This window comes from Plecotus auritus (assembly GCF_963455305.1).
Source record: "Plecotus auritus genome assembly, chromosome: 6".
Taxonomy (NCBI): Eukaryota; Metazoa; Chordata; class Mammalia; order Chiroptera; family Vespertilionidae; genus Plecotus; species Plecotus auritus.
In genome coordinates this window covers 37,603,262-37,622,825 of record NC_137773.1, presented here as the reverse complement: position 1 = coordinate 37,622,825, position 19,564 = coordinate 37,603,262, and the positions used below count along the sequence as shown (strand labels likewise).

The following is a 19,564-nucleotide window of genomic DNA, read 5'->3' as shown; positions in this document are numbered from 1 at the left end:
GTTTCTTGAGCTGAGTACTAATTATTTGGCACTGTGTGTAAATTTGTTCAACTGAATAGTTAAAATGTGTGTATATTTTTAAGTACATTATTCTTCCATAAGTAGCTTATTTAAAAAAAAAAAAACTCAGAAAAGGGACTTTTACTATATGTAAATTTTAAAAATAAAAAAAATTAAATGTTTTCCACTGCAAATCAGTTTTCACTGATAAATATTCCTCTGCAAAATGTCACCCTTGTTGCCTGATAATTCTAAGTCCTAGCTCTGCCACTTACCAATTGTGTGGATCTTGAGCAAGTTATATTTTTCATTGTTTATATTTTACAAATTATAGAAACATATAAATTATATATTATATTACTGCCAGGGGAATATAAACAGCAAGTATAAAATGTGAAAAACCCTCTTATCAATCTTTCTCCACTCTCAACACATGTACAGATAAACAGGTTAATACTTAACATGACTATGTTAATAAAAGCATGATCATACTGTATACTACCCTGCAACTTTTTGTTGCTATTATTAATCCTCAGCTGAGGATAATTTTTCCATTCATTTTTTAGACAGTAGAAGAAAGGGAGCGGGGCTGGAGGGTAGAGGGAGAGAGAAACACTGATGTGAAAGTGACACATCAATTGGTTGCCTCCCATTCACACCTGACCAGGGCTGGTGATGGAACCTGCAACCCAGGCACATGCCCTTGATCAGGAATTGAACCCTCGACCCTTCAGTGTGTGGGCCGACACTCTAACCCAGCCGTGGGCAAACTACGGCCCGCGGGCCGGATCCGGCTGTTCTATCCGGTTCTCTTGCTCTCCCCTCCGCTCCTTTACTTTGAATTTATATTAGTTCACACAAACACTCCATCCAAGCTTTTGTTCCAGCCCTCCGGTCCAGTTTAAGAACCCATTGTGGCCCTCGAGTCAAAAAGTTTGCCCACTCCTGCTCTAACCACTGAGAAACACTGGCCAGGGCTATCCTGCAACTTTTTTAACTTAATGTATGTGGAAATATCTACCAGGGAATAGAGTTACCATATTCTGTTTAATAGCTACACAGTATTCCAATGTATATAAAGGTCTGCACCTTTAAATGAAATAATGTAACAAAACCAATTTTACCATAGGCTAATTGATATACCTAACTTAAGTTCCTAGGCATCTCATCAACAGTATAATGAAACCACACAGAATGAAATAACATTATTCAAGGTCCTGCTGTACCATAATTTATTAAATCAATCTCCTAATTATGGATACAGTAACAACTTAAATTGGAAACAACTTCAAATAATGCTTCAATGAATTATCAGAATGTGCTTATATTACCTTTGCACAACTGATGCTCTCCCAAATAGTAGTACCCATATACACTCACACAATCATAAAATAGGGCTTGCTTCACCACTATTTGCCATCCTATATAATAAAGAGGTAATATGCAAATTGACCGCCACACCCTCACACAAGCTGGCCACCCCTGTGCGGTCACAAGATGGCTGCCAGGGGAGGGCAGTTGGGGGCGACCAGGCCTGCAGGGGAGGGCAGTTGGTGGGGACCGGGCCTGCAGGGGAGGGCAGTTAGGGGCGATTGGGCCGGCAGGGGAGGGCAATCGAGGAGGAGCAGTTAGGTGTCGATCAGGCTGGCAGGGGAGTGGTTAGGGGGTGATCAGACTGGCAGGCAGAAGTGGTTAGGGGCAATCAGGAAGGCAGGCAGGTGAGCAGTTGGGAGCCAGCAGTCCCGGATTGTTTCCCAGTCAGGGTACATGCCCAGGTTGTGGTTTGATCCCCATTCTGGGCACCTGCAGGAGGCAACTAACTAATGTCTCTGTCTCTCTGTCTCTCTCTCTCTTCCTGCCCCTTCCCTCTGCCCCTCCCTCCCTGTCTCCCTTCCTCTCTCTAAAATAAATTTATATATTATAAAGTCTTGCAACTCACAATAAGAATCCAAATTTTAAATGGCCAAATATTTGGACACATTACAAAAAAATATACATGAATAACCAATAAGCACAAAAATATGCTCAACATCACTGGGCATGAGGGAAAGGCAAATTAAACTACAATGAAATGCCACTATACACCATTAGAATTGCTAAAATTAAAAAGGCTGATACCAAGTGTTAGTGATAACTAGAATTATCATATATTGCCAGTGAGAAAGTATAATGGTACATACACTTTGGAAAATAGTTTGGCAGGTTCTTATAAAGTTAAACATACACCTGCTTATAGCCCAGCAATTCCACTTAAGTATCTTACACAACAGAAATGAAAACATTTTGATACGAAAACTTATACATGAATGTTCATAGCAGATGTATACGTAATAGTCTCCCCTCTACCCGGCCCCGGAAATAATCCAAATATCTATCAACTGGTGTACGGATAAACAAATTTTGGTATATCAATATAATGGAATACTGGTCTTCCATAAAAAGCAATTAGCTACTGAAACAATCAGAAACCTGGATGAATCTCAAAAACATTCTACTGATGTTTACATTAAATTTTAGAATAGGCAAAATTAATCTATAATGACAAAAGCAGATCAGGGGTCAAGGGAAATGGGCATTGGTTACTGACTACAAAAGGGATACAAGGGAACTTTTGGGGTGATAAAAAGTCTGTATCTTCATTGTAGTGTCATTATACAGGTGCATACATTTGTCAAGACTCACAAAACTATGTTTATATTAACTGGATATGGTAAGACACAGACACGAATATGATCGTCATGAAGGAAGGAGTTTACTAATATATTCACAGTTCCCTAGAAACAGAAGGCAAGCCACAAAACACCAGGTCACAAGAAGTACCAGCGTGGGTCAGGAGTTAGAGGAGAGGAGAGAAAAATGAATCAGTAAAGTGTGGTTTTCGCAGGAAAGGATGGGCAAGGCAGAGTAAGGGTAAGCAAGTTAAGCAGGTTTAGGATTGGCTAGTTTGAAATAATTTCAGTGGTCTCCACAGTACAGGAACAACCCCTTGGCTGGTAGTTGGCCCTGGGATGATTAAAGCAAGGGGATAGTTGCCCAGGAGTGTAAGAGGCACAATAAAGGAGGTAGATGAGGAGTATATCCTGGATTCATTTGTTTGCACATTTTCTGCTTAAGTCATTACCACAGCCACTTAACTGATCTATGACTTAGAAACAAAAGCTTCCTGGGGGTTGAGAGTTATGGTTTTGGCCCTCTCAGTAGCAATATTGAAAGCCAGAAAACAATGGAGCAAAGCCTCCAAATTTCTGAGTTAAAAGTATTCTCAACATAGAATCTACCCGACTGCCAACCAAGCATAAAAAAAGAAAGTCTCAAAAAATTTACCTCCAAAGCACTCATTCTCAGAAAACTCCTAGAGGAAAAATGCATTCCAAATAAGGGAATAATCCAAAGAGGAAAAAGTCATGGAAGCCAGTCAACAGAGTCTAAGGAAAAAAAGGTCAAAGGAATTCCCAGGAGGAAGGCAAAGAAAGCCTCATGACAATGCTTTGGAGCAGACATCCAGGGCAAGCAGTCCAAACCAGAGATGGAGAAAGGCAAAGGGTTCCAAGGACATATGCAGGAGAGAAAAAAAAAAGAAAGAAAAAGTGAACTAATCAAGTATCGGATAGGTTTAACTAAGAGTTAAGTTGTTTTGAGAGATATTTTGGGGGAAAGTGTTGGTAGAAATAGTTGGCTAAAGTTTTTGTTTGTTTGTTTGTTTGTTTGTTTGTTTGTTTTTGAATATATTTTATTGATTTTTTACAGAGAGGAAGGGAGAGGGATAGAGAGTCAGAAACATCAATGAGAGAGTAACATCGATTAGCTGCCTCCTGCACACCCCCCACTGGAGATGTGCCCGCAACCGAGGTACATGCCCTTGACCGGAATCGAACCTGGGACCTTTCAGTCCTCAGGCCGATGCTCTATCCACTGAGCCAAACCGGCCAGGGCTAGTTGGCTAAAGTTTTAAAAGAAACCAAGGCGAACCCTCTCAAAGGCGGTTAACTACAAGAAAACATAAAATATACTTAGCTCAGTAATGAACATTTACAATATAATAGTACTAGTGGCCCGGTGCACGAAATCTGTGCACACTAAAGGAATTAATTAGAGGAAATATTTTAATATTGCTATTTGCCCTTTCTCTACAATAGAAGTGTCAGAGATGGAAGAAAATTAGTAAAATACATATGAAAATCTTCCTCCTGTCACAGAGTCTGGGGCGCAATGCAGGACCCAGAGTTAAGTCCCTGCCCACCTGCACGTGCCACGAAATCGCACGAGACCAAGACCCAGCCGGCCCCATCCCTGTCAAGCCCCGCAGGGTGGTGGCGCAGTTTCAGGTCCCCTGGCCTGGCACCGGGCGGGGGGCACACCTTCAGGTCACCTGTCAAGCCCCGCCAGGCAGGGGGCGCAGCGCAAGGGTGTGAGGGTATGATGACCATTTGCATATTAGCTCTTTATTATATAGGAAGGATAGCTAAACTTAATCACTTAAGGTAACAAACATTGTAATACTGGCAGAATGAAGGGGGAAGGGTATGTGTGAGTGTGTGCATGTGTATATCTTTAAGAACTAAACCTTTACCAATACAGGATATTACTACATAATGCCTAAGATGAATACATTTCTTAACAAACAGTACACTCATACAATGTGTAAATGTAAAAGTAAATACAGTAAACCTTGATATAATGGACTAATTGGGGCGAGGGGATGTCCGTTAAAGCCAAAAGTCCAATTTTTTTCCTAATGCATATGTTAAAAAACTGACAAGTTAGTTTACCTGTTTTTACTTATGTAGACACATTTGTGTAATTAAAGTATGTATGAAAAACTTAATTTCACAGAAACATTTTCTATATGTATTACTGTAATTTTATATTTATACTGAATAGGTCTAGTAAATGCGTACATTCCCATCACCCTAAGTAAACAAATGCACATGGCTGGGGCATGGCTTAGCACACAGAACATCCCGAGTTAAAAATGCTGCAGGAAGTCATGCCAATTACTGGGTGCGATGGGGGTATGATCACATGCTGACCATTCCCCAAAACTGTTTATGCATGGTGACTCATAGATTTCTATGTAGACTCAAGTTGTAGATATGCAGTATTTATTAATGTCAGCAAAATTACTACAGTGTTCTTTCCAACATATGGCCTATTGGCTAAAATTTGTTAAAAATAAACAGTGAAGCCCGGCCGGTATGGCTCAGTGGTTGAGCACAGTCCCATGAAACGAGATCACCCATTGGATTCCTGGTCAGGGCACATGCCCTGGTTGTGGACTCGATTCCCAGTAGGGGGTGTGCAAGAGGCAGCCAATTGGTGTTTCTCTCTTGTCCCTGTTTCTATCTCTCTATCCCTCTTCCTTCCTCTCTTCTCTAAAAATCAATCAAAATATTTTTTTAATAAAAAAATATCAGTGAAGCCGGGCCCCAGCGACTCAGTGGTCAGAGGGTGGGTTTGATTCCCGGCCAAGGTCAAGGCGCATAGGGAGGCAACCAATGTGTCTCACATTGATGTCTCTCTCTCTCTCTCTCTCTCTCTCTCTCTCTCTCTCTCTCTCTCTCTCTCTCTCCCCCCCCCCCCCCGCCCCTTCCCTCTTTTCCTCCTTCCTTTCCACTCTCTCTAAAAATCAATGGAAAAAATATCCTTGGGTGAGGATTCTTTAAAACAAAACACCACCACCAGTGAATTGATAACAAAAATAACCTCTTAATTTAATTATAAGCAAATCTTGGTTAAATGCATTTTTAAATTAACAGGGTGTTAATTTTCACATATGATATATGGACCAGAAATTCTGCCCGTTAAATCCAAAGTCCACTAAATTGAGATCTGCAAAATCAAGGGTTTTCTGTCCTCAAAGAAACAGCAAAATAATTGGAAAAGCAATTGCCTCTAAGATCAGAAGGGTTTACTATAAGTAAATTCCTACCACAGTTCTATAGGCCTGGGGGCAAAATATTCAACACGCTATATTTATTTTCTTAATGTTTTTAAATTGATTTTTAGGTAGAGAGGAAAGGAAAGGGGGAGAGAAACACTAATGAGCGAGACACATCGATCAGCTGCCCCCTGCACACCCCCTACTGGGGGATCATGCCAGCAACCAGGCATGTGCCCTGACCGGGAATCAAACCCAGGACCTCTTTGTCCATGGTACGGCGCTCAATCCATTGAGGCACACCAGCCAGACTCAACATGCTATATTTAGAGTCAGACTGACACAAGCGATGAGCTTGCTTAGTCAGTCAGGTGTTCCAAGGGCCCTGGAGCCATTCATATCATAGCTGGTATATTAACCTAGGGACTTATTGTCTCATGTTTAACCTATGTTCAGGTATGTCTTTGGTAAAAATTTAAAATATTTAAATTATTCACAAACAATTTCTATTACATTTCTGCATCCTATAAAGGTTTAACATGTTTAATACTGTAAAGTAACTAGGAATTAGTCAAAATTAATACAAAAATCCCTATTTATGGGAGTCATGTCACACGTACATTTTATTCTCCTTCTTATAAACTTCACAATGTAGTTTCTGGATATAAATGTAAATCTTTAAAAATTATATAATCGATCAAAACAAGGTGGGAAGAAAGCAGGCCCCAAAACTGCAAAGAGCCTGCCAGTTGCATCCTACTAATGAGACCATCCATAGGAATAATAGACAAATATGTAAATTGACCGTACCTCCATGACACCCACAGCCAATCAGGAGTGAGTATGCAAATTAACATGACAAAGATGGCGGGCCTGTGGGCAGCACACACGTGCGCAGGCACTGAGTAGCCAGGGGTGGGGTGGGACATCCACCCGCCCTCCTCATAGCTGGGGCGACGCAACAGGCATCCCTGGGACCCCGCCCGCTTTGAACCTATGGCCAGTGCACGCAGCCAGGATCCCAGGGACCCCACTGGAGTGTCCAATCCTGTCAGCCCAGCCTGGGGGAGGCTGGAGTTCACAGTCCTTTTGGTTTGTGCAGCTCCTGGACCGGAAGTGGAAACCAAGAGCACAGGGAGCACCAGGAATTCTGGGAATCATAGTTCTGGTGGCAGCCCCCTGGACCGGAAGCGGAAGTCCAGAGTGCGGGGAGCACCAGGACTGCTGGGAATCGTAGTTCTGGTGGCAGACGCGTTACAGGATCTCCTACACACTAGAGCAAAGTGAGCCTGGAGCAAGTTACTGGTGGCAGGTGCACTGCAGGATCTCCTAGACACTAGAGCAAATTGAGCCTGGAGCAAGTTACTGTTGCGGGTGGGGGATGGAGGGAAAGAAAAGGTGAGAGACGTAAGTCACAGTGTCAAGGAAAAATTAAAGGGAAGATATCCTGCAACTTCTAAGAAATCTTTACGAATGGAGCAAAGAAAAAAAAAAAGATCTCTATTATTCTGTGAGCACCAAACCAAACTGGATCTGGGTCTCAGACAATTCCCTCATATGATTGCAAAGACAGAAACTCCTGGATTGGAGAGGGCTCCCCTGAGGGCTCCCAGATTGGGGAGAGTGCAGGTTGGGCTGAGGGACCCCCACCCCCATGCACAAATCTTTGTGCACTGGGCCCCTAGTCTACAATAATAAAAGCATAATATGCTAATTAGACCAGACAACTTTCCGGACCAAGCTGGGGCTGCAAGGGGAGCCCGAGTCCCGGGTGCCAGAGGGAAGCCAGTGCCGGCAGCCGGGGGAAGGAAGGCCTACTGTTGCACAAATTTCGTGCATCGGGCCTCTAGTAACTGTACTGAAATGGCTCAACCCACATGCTCTTTTAACCAACTCTGCCACCCTAACCATTAGGATTTGACTAGGAAGAACTGAAAGTAATGACAGTGGTAAACCATCTCTGAAGTGACAATGGAAAAAAATGCCATTGTATCAAGGGATACTCTATATTGGCAGTGTAAGTACAAGAAAGCAGGTCCTAAAGAGATAGTTTAAGTTGTTATACCAGTTACCCATAAGGTCTGCTTAACAATCTTATAGGGTCTAAGGACCCAGAATGCTTAAATGGAAAAAGAATCATATGTACTCTAAAACCTCTTATATTCTTGAAATAAATTCTCATTGCCAAAAAGAGTACATTAGTTCATTTATTCATTCTTTTATCCATTCAGAAAATACTGAATATGTCAGGGAAGATATCCATGTGCATACACATTCACACAGAAATTCTGAATGTAGTGAATGATAGGGAAAGTAGGAGGTGTTATAAGGAATGCAAATGGAGTATCTACCTATTTCTGGAAAATCAGACCACCCTAGCCATCTTAAAAGCATAAAAATAACAATGAAATTTCCCTTTAAATTGGTAAATACTCATGTCAAATAAAAACCTGCTTAAATTACTCATTTAAGTGAATAATTATGTTAGGCAAATAAAACAGAAACACCTTTGTTAAATGAATGAAAATGTTTGCAATTCAGTGACTTTTTTTCTAACATTCAGGACACTTATTTTTACTTTTGTAAAATATGGTTTTACTGATTTTAAAGAGAGAAAGGGAGAGAGAGAGAGAAACTTTGATGAGAGAGAACTATCAATTGGCTGCCTACTGCACAACCCCTACTGGGGATCAAGCCTGCAACCCAAGCATGTACCCAGACTGGGAATCAAACCAGTGACCTTTTGGAGCATGGGACAATGCTCAACTGGCCACGGTTCAGTAACTATTTTTATTCATTCATTCATTCATTAATCCATCAAATATTTATTGAGTGCCTTCTGTGAACCAAGTACCAGGAATACAGCACTGAACAAGTTAGATAAAGACTATGCTCTTATGGAACTTATAATCTAGTAAAAGGTATCTATATATTCTATATATACATAAAAGGCTAATATGCAAATTGGCCCTGCGGGAGTTCGACTGGGAGACCAGGAGTTCGATCGCTCGCTATGACGTGCACTGACCACCAGGGAGCAGCACAAAATGAAGGAAAGCCCTGGCCGGCAGCCGGGGAAGTTAGGCCCCACCTGGCAGCCAGAAGGAAGGCCCAGCCAGCAGCTGGAATGAAGGCCCCAGTCGGCAGTCAGAAGGCCCCGATAGGCCCTGATTGAGGGGCAGGCCTAGGGAACCTACCCGTGCATGAATTTCGTGCACTGGGCCTCTAGTCTACTAGTCCAATCTAATAAAAGAGTAATATGCAAATTAACCATCACTCCACTACACCCACAGGCCACGCCCACCAGCCAATCAGGAGCGAGTATGCAAATTAACCCCAACCAAGATGGCTGCAGCCACGGAGGCGGCTTTGGTTTCCCCATCAATGGAGGAAGCCAAGCTTTCCGCACATCCTGGCCGGCTCAGGCCTCCACTCAAGGCTACAAAGTTTCAATTATAGAAGATACATAAATACCAACAAAAATGGCTGCAGCCACGGAGCAAGCAGAAGGCTTGGCTCCACTCAAGGCTACAAAGTTTCAATTATAGAAGATAAATAAATCTCAGATACCAGGACCTCCGCTTGGGTCGCCGGGGGGCATGGCCAGCCTGGAAACCACCACAGACCCCTCGCCCAGGCCGCCCCACACCCCAAGGGAACCCCCACCCTGATCCGGGACACCTTTCAGGGCAAACCAGCTGGCCCCCACCCGTGCAGCAGGCCTCTATCCTATCTAATAAAAGAGTAATATGCAAATTTACCATCACTCCAACACACAAGATGGCTGCCCCCATGTGGTCAAAGATGGCTGCCCCCATGTGGACACAAGATGGCCACCACAAGATGGCCAGCAGGGGAGGGCAGTTGGGAGGGACCAGGCCTGCAAGGGAGGTCAGATGTGGGTGATCAGGCCAGCAGGGGAGAGCAGTTGGGAGGGACCAGGCCTGCAAGGGAGGTCAGTTGTGGGCGATCAGGCCTGCAGGTGAGGGCAGTTGGGAGGGACCAGGCCTGCAAGGGAAGGCAGTTGGGGGCGACCAAGCCTTCAGGGGAGGGCAGTTAGGGGTGACCAGGCAGACAGAGGAGGGAAGTTGGGGGCAACCGGGCCTGCAGGGAAGGGCAGTTGGGGGGGACCCAGGCCTGCAGGGGAGAGCAGTTGGGGGGGACCAGGCCTTCAGGGGAGAGCAGTCAGGGGGGACCAGGCCTGCAGGGGAGGGCAGTTAGGAGCAAACAGGCCTGCAGAGGAGGGCAGTAAGGGGCAAACAGGCTGGCAGGGGAGCAGTTAGGCATCAATCAGGCTGGCAGGGAGGCAGGGGTGGGCAAACTTTTTGACTCAAGGGCCACAATGGGTTCTTAAACTGGACCGGAGGACCAGAACAAAAGCATGGATGGAGTGTTTGTGTGAACTAATATAAATTCAAAGTAAAGGAGCGGAGGGGAGAGAAAGAGAACCCTCCGCTCTTTCGCCTCTGCGGTCCGGATAGAACAGCCAAACGGGCCGGATCCAGCCCGCGGGCCGTAGTTTGCCCACGGCTGGGTTAGGGGGTAATCAGGCTGGCAGGCAGAAGGGGTTAGGGCAATCAGGAAGGCAGACAGGCAAGCAGTTGGGAGCCAGCAGTCCTGGATTGTGAGAGGGATGACCGACTGCCCGTTTAGGCCCGATCCCGGCAGTCGGACATCCTTCGAGGGGTCCCAGATTGGAGAGGGTGGTCCCCCCCCCCCCGTGTACGAATTTCGTGAACTAGGCCTCTAGTATATATATAAAAGCCTAAACGACCATCTGACTGTTCGACTATCCGACTGGTAGCTATAACACGCAATGACCACCAGGGGGCCGATGCTCAACGCAGGAGCTGCCAAGCTGTGGTGACTTGGCAGGTGCAGTCCTCGGGTGATGCACCTGGAATCAGAGAGGAGGGAGCCTGATTCCGAGGTGCGTCACCCGAGAACCACCCTCTCACAATCTGGGACCTCTCGGGGGATGTCGGAGAGCCTGTTTCGGCCCATCCCTGCAGGCCAGGCTGAGGGACCCCACCAGTACACGAATCCGTGCACTGGGCCTCTAGTAGATTCATAAACAAGCAACTACAACGTAAGAAAATAACCTCCATGATGGGGAAATACAGAGAAAACATGAATTCTATTGAGATTTTAAAGAAAGATGTGTTGTGGGGTGGAAGGGATAAACGGGGAAAAAAAGGGGGGGGGGCAACATGTGTAATACTTTCAACAATAAAGATATAAATTATTTTAAAAAAGATGTGTCGTAGCATATTATTCAAAGAAGTGTGCAAATACATGAACCAGATTATTCTCAAGAAATGTTAGTCTGATTCAGAATCCACAACTAGAGGAAAAATTAGAAGACCAGAAAGGATAAACTGAGGGAGGGCAGTTAGGGGTGACCAGGCCAGCAGGGGAGGGCAGTTATGAGCAATCAGGTCTGCAAAGGAGCAGTGAGGCATCAATTAGGCTGGCAGGGGAGTGGTTGGGGGGTGATCAGGCAGGCAGGAAAAAGCAGTTAGGGGCAATCAGGAAGGCAAGCGGTTGGGAACCACCAGGATCGGGCCTAAATAGGCAGTCAGATATCCTCAAGGGGTCCCAGACTGAAGTGGGTGCAGGCTTGGCTGAGGGACCCCCCCCCCAGGCACGAATTTTGTGCACCGGGCCTCTAGTTAAGCAATAGGGTGTCAATGGAAATATCTGGTGATTTGGTCAGAATCATGGTTTAGGAAAACCAACAAGTAGAATGATGTAGAGAGGAACACAGAAAAAGTGGGAAAATTATGGCAAGTTTTTTTTTTTTTTTTAATATATTTTATTGATTTTTTACAGAGAGGAAGGGAGAGGGATAGAGAGCTAGAAACATCAATGAGAGAGAAACATCGATCAGCTGCCTCCTGCACACCTCCCACTGGGGATGTGCCCGCAACCAATGTACATGCCCTTGACCGGAATCGAACCTGGGACCCTTCAGTCCACAGGCCGACGCTCTATCCACCGAGCCAAACCGGTTTCGGCAATTATGGCAAGTTTTTATGAAAAGCATTAAAGGCCTAAATGAGATGATGACAGTGAAAAATGGAAAAGACATAAGATATTGCAGAATTTCAATCAGCAGGATTTAACAATGACCAAATGTGGCAATCAGAGAGGAGTAAAAGATGATTCTCTCATTTTTCAACATGGTAGACTAACAGCACGTTGGTGCCAAGAACAGGAACAGCCAAAACCGGTTTGGCTCAGTGGATAGAGCGTCAGCCTGCGGACTGAAAGGTCCCAGGTTCGATTCCGGTCAAGGGCATGTAACTTGGTTGCGGGCACATCCCCAGTGGGAGGTGTGCAAGAGGCAACTGATCTATGTTTCTCTCTCATCGATGTTTCTGACTATCTATCCCTCTTCCTTCCTCTCTGTAAAAAATCAATAAAAATATATTAAAAAAAAAAAAAAAGAACAGGAACAGAGGACCATGTGAGAATGGTTTAGGGCTCCTTTAAATAAAGAAGTTCTGTTACTTTTTATAGAGGAAGGCTTTTTTTAAGGCAAATATTTCCTAAAGGATAATTTAAACTCATCAGATTTAAGACAATAATTATTATATTAGTACGAAATGAGGTCCAGGTTTTATAAACTGACTATTGAAGCTTTATTTGTCACTAACCTATTTTCTTTCAATAAACACGGTTCTAAAAAATTTAACAGCACTACTTAGAGATAGAAAAGCAAATCAAACAAAATATATTTGCAATTCTTACTGCAAAATTAAACACAGATATCGGTACCACAGATCATTGACATGTATTTACTTATAATTCTCAATATTCCACTTTAATATCATACAGGATTCTCTGTAAAGAATATTATAACCATTATTCCTAATATAAGATTAAAAGGTGTAATTTATGGAGGGGTGGTATTTTAAAAATAATAAAAACCCTTGAATACAGAAAGTCTTTATAAAAATCACATTAAAAAAAAACTTTTCACAGACAGTGGGGGGGGCGGTGAGAGCATGTGCTAGAAGGTGGAAGCAGCTGGGGAGAGGTCAATGGGGGAAAAGGGAGACTTATGTAATACTTTCAACAATGAAGAATTTTAAAAAACTTGTGAAATAGGATTCTTACAGATACTGACAATATTAAGAAGCTAGCTTCTAGGAGACATGTAATACTTTCAACAATAAAGTTTTTTTTAAAAAAGAAGGTCGTTTTTAAGAACTTCAGAAGCTCAAAATGTGAAATAAAATCAGAATACTGAAAGAGAAATAAAATAACTCAGCACTAGACTCTTTCTCCTACAGAAATAGAATGCTTTAAGAGTGAAGCCATTTCCTTAGCTCTCATTTACTCCACATCTATCTCACTCCCTCCCCAAATATGCCTCCTAAAAAAAAAAAAAAAAAAAAAAAAAACACAAAACAAGACATTAACATCACCAATTATCTCCAACTTGACAAATCCAATGGATACTTTTCTGTTGCTCATCTCACAAGACCTATCAGCAATCAGCATACAAAACAGTTCATCATTCCATCATTTTTGAAACACTTCCCTTTCTAAGCTTTCCTAATACCACACACCCCTGGCTCTCCCCCTCTCTCCACCATTCCTTCTTCATAGACGTTCCTCTCCCCCATCTGTACATTTTTCATTTCTCAGAGTAAAGTCCTGTTCTTTCCAATTCTCTGTCCACACCCTCTCCTATATAATCTCATGCATTCCCTTAGTTTCAATATTGACAGTAAGTCCTAATTACTATCCCCAGTCCCTACTTCTGCGAACTCCAGATTTACTTTATTATCTGTCAACTAGATATCTCTAAGTGGGTATTTCATTAGCAATTAAAACTAGACCAAATGTCCAAAATAGAACTTTTGATTCTCCCCATCTGCCCTTAAAATAATTTCATATATTCATTCTACAAGTGTTTACTAAGCATATACTCAGGCATTGTGTATACTGGCACAATAATACGCACTCAGGGGAAACAGATAAATTGTAAAAAGGGCTATGAAGGATATAAACAGTGTGCTCTGATAGAAAATAGGAAAGAGGGCTGTTACTTTTGATAGAGTGTTCCAAGAGAGACTTCCACAATATTATATTCTCCCTCAGAAAATCATGTCCACGTAACTATTCCAGACAGAAACTTATGTATCTGTTCCCCACAAACAACCCATCAGGTGGTTCCAAAGGGTTCTAATTCCAAAACACACCTTGAAGTTGAAGGGAGCTCTCAAGCAAAGAAGAAAGATGCAGACAAGGAATGATAACTGTGATAAATGTCACAGAAGGAAATAAGCTATGGAAGAAATTACAGTGAAACCTAACAGAATCTGGGAGAAATCAGAAAAGGCTTCCTGGAGAAAAAAGGATAAGTAGGATAAATGCAGATCATCACAACAAAAAGCTAAGTGAAAAGGTACCGAAGACTATACCAAGAACAGGGAAACAGCACAGCATGGCACATCCCAAAATCTAAAGTCCCAGGTAATAAAACCATAGGAAAGGGAGAGGGATGAATTAAGGCCAAAAGGAAGCGAGACATTATCAAAGGCTAATGAGATCACATCAAAAGGGCACATAAATTTGAAGTCTTCCAATGGCCAAATATGGGACAATTTGACTATAATGGATTAATACATTAAAATCCAGGAACTCATGATGATAATAAAATGATTATTCAAATGAAAACCTTCACTAAACAACTCATTATAAACTATTCTGAAAAAATGATAAAGGAAAACAATCACACTTTTATGCTGTCTCTCCTATGGCAAAGAGTAACCAAGTAGATAATAAGAGAAAAGTTCTTATTAAAGATTCAGGATATCACCATGTCACAACCCCTAACAAGATATGAATTCTGGCAAAAGTCAACAAAAGATGATAAAATCATTAGTGAGAGAATTTTATAGTAAAGAATAAGGCTGAACTAGCTGGTTTGGCTCAGTGGATAGAGCATTGGCCTGCGGACTGAAGGGTTCCAGGTTCAATTCCGGCCAAGGGCACATGCCTGGGTTGCGGGCTCGATCCCTAGTAGGGGACGTGCTGCAGGCAGCCGATCAATGATTCTCATCATTGATGTTTCTCTCTCTCTCCCTCTCCGTTCCTCTCTGAAATCAATAAAGAAATATATGTTAAAAAAAAAAATAAGGCTGAAATCACTAATCAATCTTAGCATCACTAACAGTGGGACAACCAGACATTATGTAACTCTGATGGATAGGAAGTGCACATCATCATCTAAGGAATATTATTATTAAAAAAAGTGGAATCTAAATCTAATAAAGTTTCTAACTACCAGTCTGAAGGAAATAGAAAACAGGTTATAACAAGTGGCTCTCATACTTGAGCATCAGAATCAACTGGAAGGGGCTTATTAAAACAGTTTGCTGGGAACCAGTGAATTAAAGGAAACTATAAGGAAGCAAACAACCAAATAGACAGTGTGGGAAATATTACAGGATAAATAACCCACTTTCAACAACAAATCACATTTAAAGGGAACAGGGAGATGTTATAGAATAAAAATTATTTAAGCAACATAAATGCAAATGCAATATTCACTCTTTAAGATTCTGATTCAAACAAACCTACTATAAAAAGACATTTTGAGACAATCAAGAAAATTTGAATGTAGACTAAGAATAGATATCTAAAATTTGTTAAGTATAATAGAATAATGGCTATGTTTTTAAAAAATTACTTTATGGAAATTTTTTTTTAAAGTCAAGACTAGAGACTTGGGAAAAGCCACACACCACCATACAGGATCACTTTTAAGAAGTTTGAACCTAAACTGAATGATTTTACATAAGCATGAGATCATCATATTAACAACTACTTCTGGTTCCTGAAAGCCATGTGGTAAGCACTGCATTAAGTACTTAATGTAACTTATCTCTCTGAATTCTTAAAATAACTGAAATGAAGATATTAACTTTTATACCATTTTGCCTCCTGATCATGATCAGAATTTGCACTTTTTAAGGGTAAAGTATTGAGAATAGTTTGGAGAAAGGCAAAAGTGATGGCAAAGACCAATTAGGTTGTTGCAACAGGTTAAGAATTCCTGCTACAGACAATATGAGCAAATGTTGATGCTTTAGTAATAAAACAAAAGTATAGAAATTGTGTTTGAACAAAACATGAATTATGTCCTCCAGACATTTAACTATGAAACAACCTTCTTCAGCAAAATAAACTTTTTTCCAAGAATTTTACTTTTAAAACAATCATTTCATATGTACTGTGGTTACTGGGCTTACACTTAATTCTTACTTCCACTGGAAAGCAGCCTGATGGAGAAAACATAAAGCAATACCTTCTAAAATGCACCTTCTACCCAAAATTCTTTAAGGGATAAAAACAAACTATTGTTTTAATTCTATAAAAGACTGAAATATCCTCCCTGTGACACCCTTCACACTCACCTCCATCTCAAAGTAGCTTAGATAAAACAAGCAGGAAGGATCTTAAGAGTGAAGAAGACTGAAGGAAATGGGATGATCCCTAACCATCTTTTCCAATGGGATAACCATGAAAGACAATATTAAAAGGCTACCAAGGCTTCTTTATCAAAAGTCTCTCCTATTAGAGTCCTATTGCAGCTTATCACCAATGGGCCTTGTACTATATTACTTCCTCTAGGAACTGATTTCTTAGAGGTTGGGGTATAGTTATTAGTTGCTAATGGTTAATTGTGTCCAAGCCTGATTACCACTATGATTACATCCATATGAAATTCTAAAAAAGTCAAAACTTCTGTCATTACACAAAAATCAGATCAGTGATTGCCCTAGGTGAGGAGTTAAGGACTGACTGCAAAGGGGCAAAAGGGAACTCTTTGGGTGAGGCCAGTGTTCCAAAACTTCAGAGGTGGTGGGTACATAACTGTATACAAGTCATAATGTACTTGAAATGGCTCAGTTTTATTGTATGTAAATTATAGCTCAATGAAATTGTTTTTAAAAAGATGTGGGTTAATTAGATCTGCAGGTTACTAGCTGTGTGACATTAACCAGTTTTCATTTTCTCACATGTACACACATATACACTTTATTTTGAAAGCAATCATTTCTTTATTACACTGCACTTATTGGGCTTACACATAATTCTTACTTCCACTAGAAAAAGGACCCTGTAGTTACCTATACTGCTACTTGTCCTATCTCACAAGGTTGTGAAATACCACACGAGATAACTACTGAGAAAGTGCTTTGGCAACTCTAAAGCAGTATTACACAACTTTATAGTAGACTTCACATTTTTAGAAAACAGACATGAAAATGTTTTTTCATATGAATGACTTGAGACCCTTGGAAACTTGAGTATCCCAAAGTCAATCTTTGCCCAGAAATAGAAAGCCTATACAATGGTCAGTTTTTTAATATCCTTCCTAAACCTGCTTTCTACTGACTCTTGATTTACTGGAAGACTCAATGCAGTATTATCTAGACTGCACTTTCATTTTTCAAAAAGAAAACACTAAAGAAATGTTTTTTAAAAAGTCATTAAATGACTATGGTAATACATCTGTTTCCCAGTAGAAAAGGCCAAAACCTAGAAAACTGATTTTGAGCACTTTTCCAAAATATTCACAAGTGAAATTTTTCTTCCCCTAAAGTCAGTTAAATTTTTCCATCTACTACTTCAATTCCACATGTATTACTGAATATTTACTAATGTAACCTGCATTAGCAAGAGTGAGTGAATAATTTTAACAACAACACTTTTAAGCCAGTGTAGTCATTTCACACTTTCGCCTGTTGCAAAATTTAACAGATTCTCATTTTTTCCTACTACCACTGCTCAATTGGGTTCTCCACTATCCTACCAGGTATGAGTGATATTTGACATTTAGCCTAGCTATATATACAAGTTTCCACACCACATAAGTATGAAGGCTGTTTTGAAAGACATAATCTCTTCTTCAAATGCAGTTTGGCGACTAAATTCTACCTTGAACTCACGTTTCTATCACATTGTCCGACAATTTTAAAAAGTTTTTCTACCAGCAACAGGTTTTGCAAACAAAAATTAACAAAGCCTGTAGTATCACAAAATATTTTGCTATCGTTTTCCATTTTTAAAGATTCCTTTTAGTAACAGCTCTAAGGGGGTGATTCTATATGATCCCTTCTACCGCCACGCTTCATTTGATTCGGTCCTGCTTCAGTCTGGTCAGTAGTAACCATATCTCTTTGGTTTCACATTTTTCCTTCGAAAACATTAATGCCGCTCAGTCCGGGAACCGCACACCTCCAATTTTAGTTTCCAAGAAACCTGCAAGAACGGCATCTTGCCCACTCGCTCCTCCAGCCTTCCCTACACTCAGACGGTTGGCCAAAACGTGCAGCTCCCTCCACACCACCAACCAAACTGGAACGGAGCACCCAGAGGGCGACTGGTCACGGGGAGGAGGGGAGAACTCCGCCTGGAGGACGGCGGCTGAGGTCCAATCCAACCCGCGCCCAACTCTGCTCGCCGCCAGAAAAGCGTGTGGACCCTACGTTCAGGCCGCGGTGCTCGGTCCGGAGGGGCAGAGCCGCGCGTAGCTACAGAGCAGGACGTAAACAAACCGACCCGGGGAGAAAGGGAAGGGGCGACCCGGGGTGGGGGGGTGGGGAGAGAGGACCTCGCTCAAACCCTCTAACGCAGGCCTGCAGCCGCCTGGACCCTCCTACCGCGACCCGGGTCCCACTCCCAACCCCGCGTTGCCGCGCGGACGTGAACACCGACTGGCCCAGCGCATCTGGAGCCCGGAGCCACCGGACCGTCGGCTCCGCGCCCCCCGCCCCGCAGCGCCCTACCTGAACGCGCAATCCGGGTCCCGCGCGTCCCGACCGGGCGCGCCCGATCCGTTCCTCTTGCTGAAGAGCTTCTGGAACAGCGTAGGGGCCATGCTAGCCACGGCCAGGCCGGGGTCGTTCCTTGCTAGGCCCCCGCTTCTAGAGCCGCCCTGCCACCCCCATGGGCGCCTCAGTCATATGACAGAAATTAGTCACTTCAAACGGCCACGGCGCGCGGGGCGGGGCGCGAGGCGAGGCCCGCACTCATTGGCTGGCAGTGCGCCGCGTCACGTGGCGGCGCGCGGAGCAGGGGGCCAGGTGGGGGCGTGGGGCGGAGCTGGCGCCCATAGGCTGGGGAGTAGACTCCCTCACGTGGCAGCTCACGGGGCGGGGCGTGCGCGGAAGCTAGAGGCGAGGAGAGGAAGGGCGGAGTGGGGAGGGATGGGGAGCGGAGGGGGGTAGAAGGGCAGGGAGGAATGATGGCTGGGGAAGCCGAGCGAGGATGAGCGGGGATGCGCGCGGGTCCCGTTCCTCCATGATTCTGTCAGTTGCTATCTGAGGCTCCGGTGGATGGCGCGGGGAGGACGCCAGGGACTTTGGAGTGCAGAAGCTTTCGGCTCCCCTCACCCTCGGACCAAGAGAGATGCTTAGAACACCCGGGGCAGTCAAGCCTTCCTCGTCGTCCTCATCTCAGCCCCCGTGACTTCGCACCTCCATCGGGCGCCGGGCGGAGTCCATGGTCCGCGGAGCAGAGAAAGCGCGCGAGCGTTACCCTTGGGCCGGCGTAGGCTGGACCTTGAGCCCGCGGCCTCAGGCCCGGTCGCGGGAAGTGTGGACTCAGAGCTTGACAGCGCGGGGCTGGCTCATGGGGTCTGATGGAGGACCCTGCTATGAC

The 19,564-nt window shown here is 43.3% G+C and overlaps 1 protein-coding gene across 2 annotated transcripts in view; it reads right to left on the bottom strand.

The window, feature by feature from the left end:
- FNIP1 (folliculin interacting protein 1) overlaps nt 1-18,896 on the bottom strand; it is a 113,329-nt gene extending 94,433 nt beyond the window's left edge. Inside the window, exon 1 of one of the 2 annotated variants that reach the window (XM_080672878.1) lies at nt 18,691-18,896. In XM_080672878.1, the coding sequence (XP_080529004.1) occupies nt 18,691-18,782 (92 nt within the window). In that variant the 5' untranslated portion in view covers nt 18,783-18,896. The remainder of the gene's footprint in view (nt 1-18,690) is intronic. The other variant, XM_080672879.1, reaches the window with a different exon arrangement.
- Between the last annotated feature and the right edge of the window lie 668 nt (nt 18,897-19,564).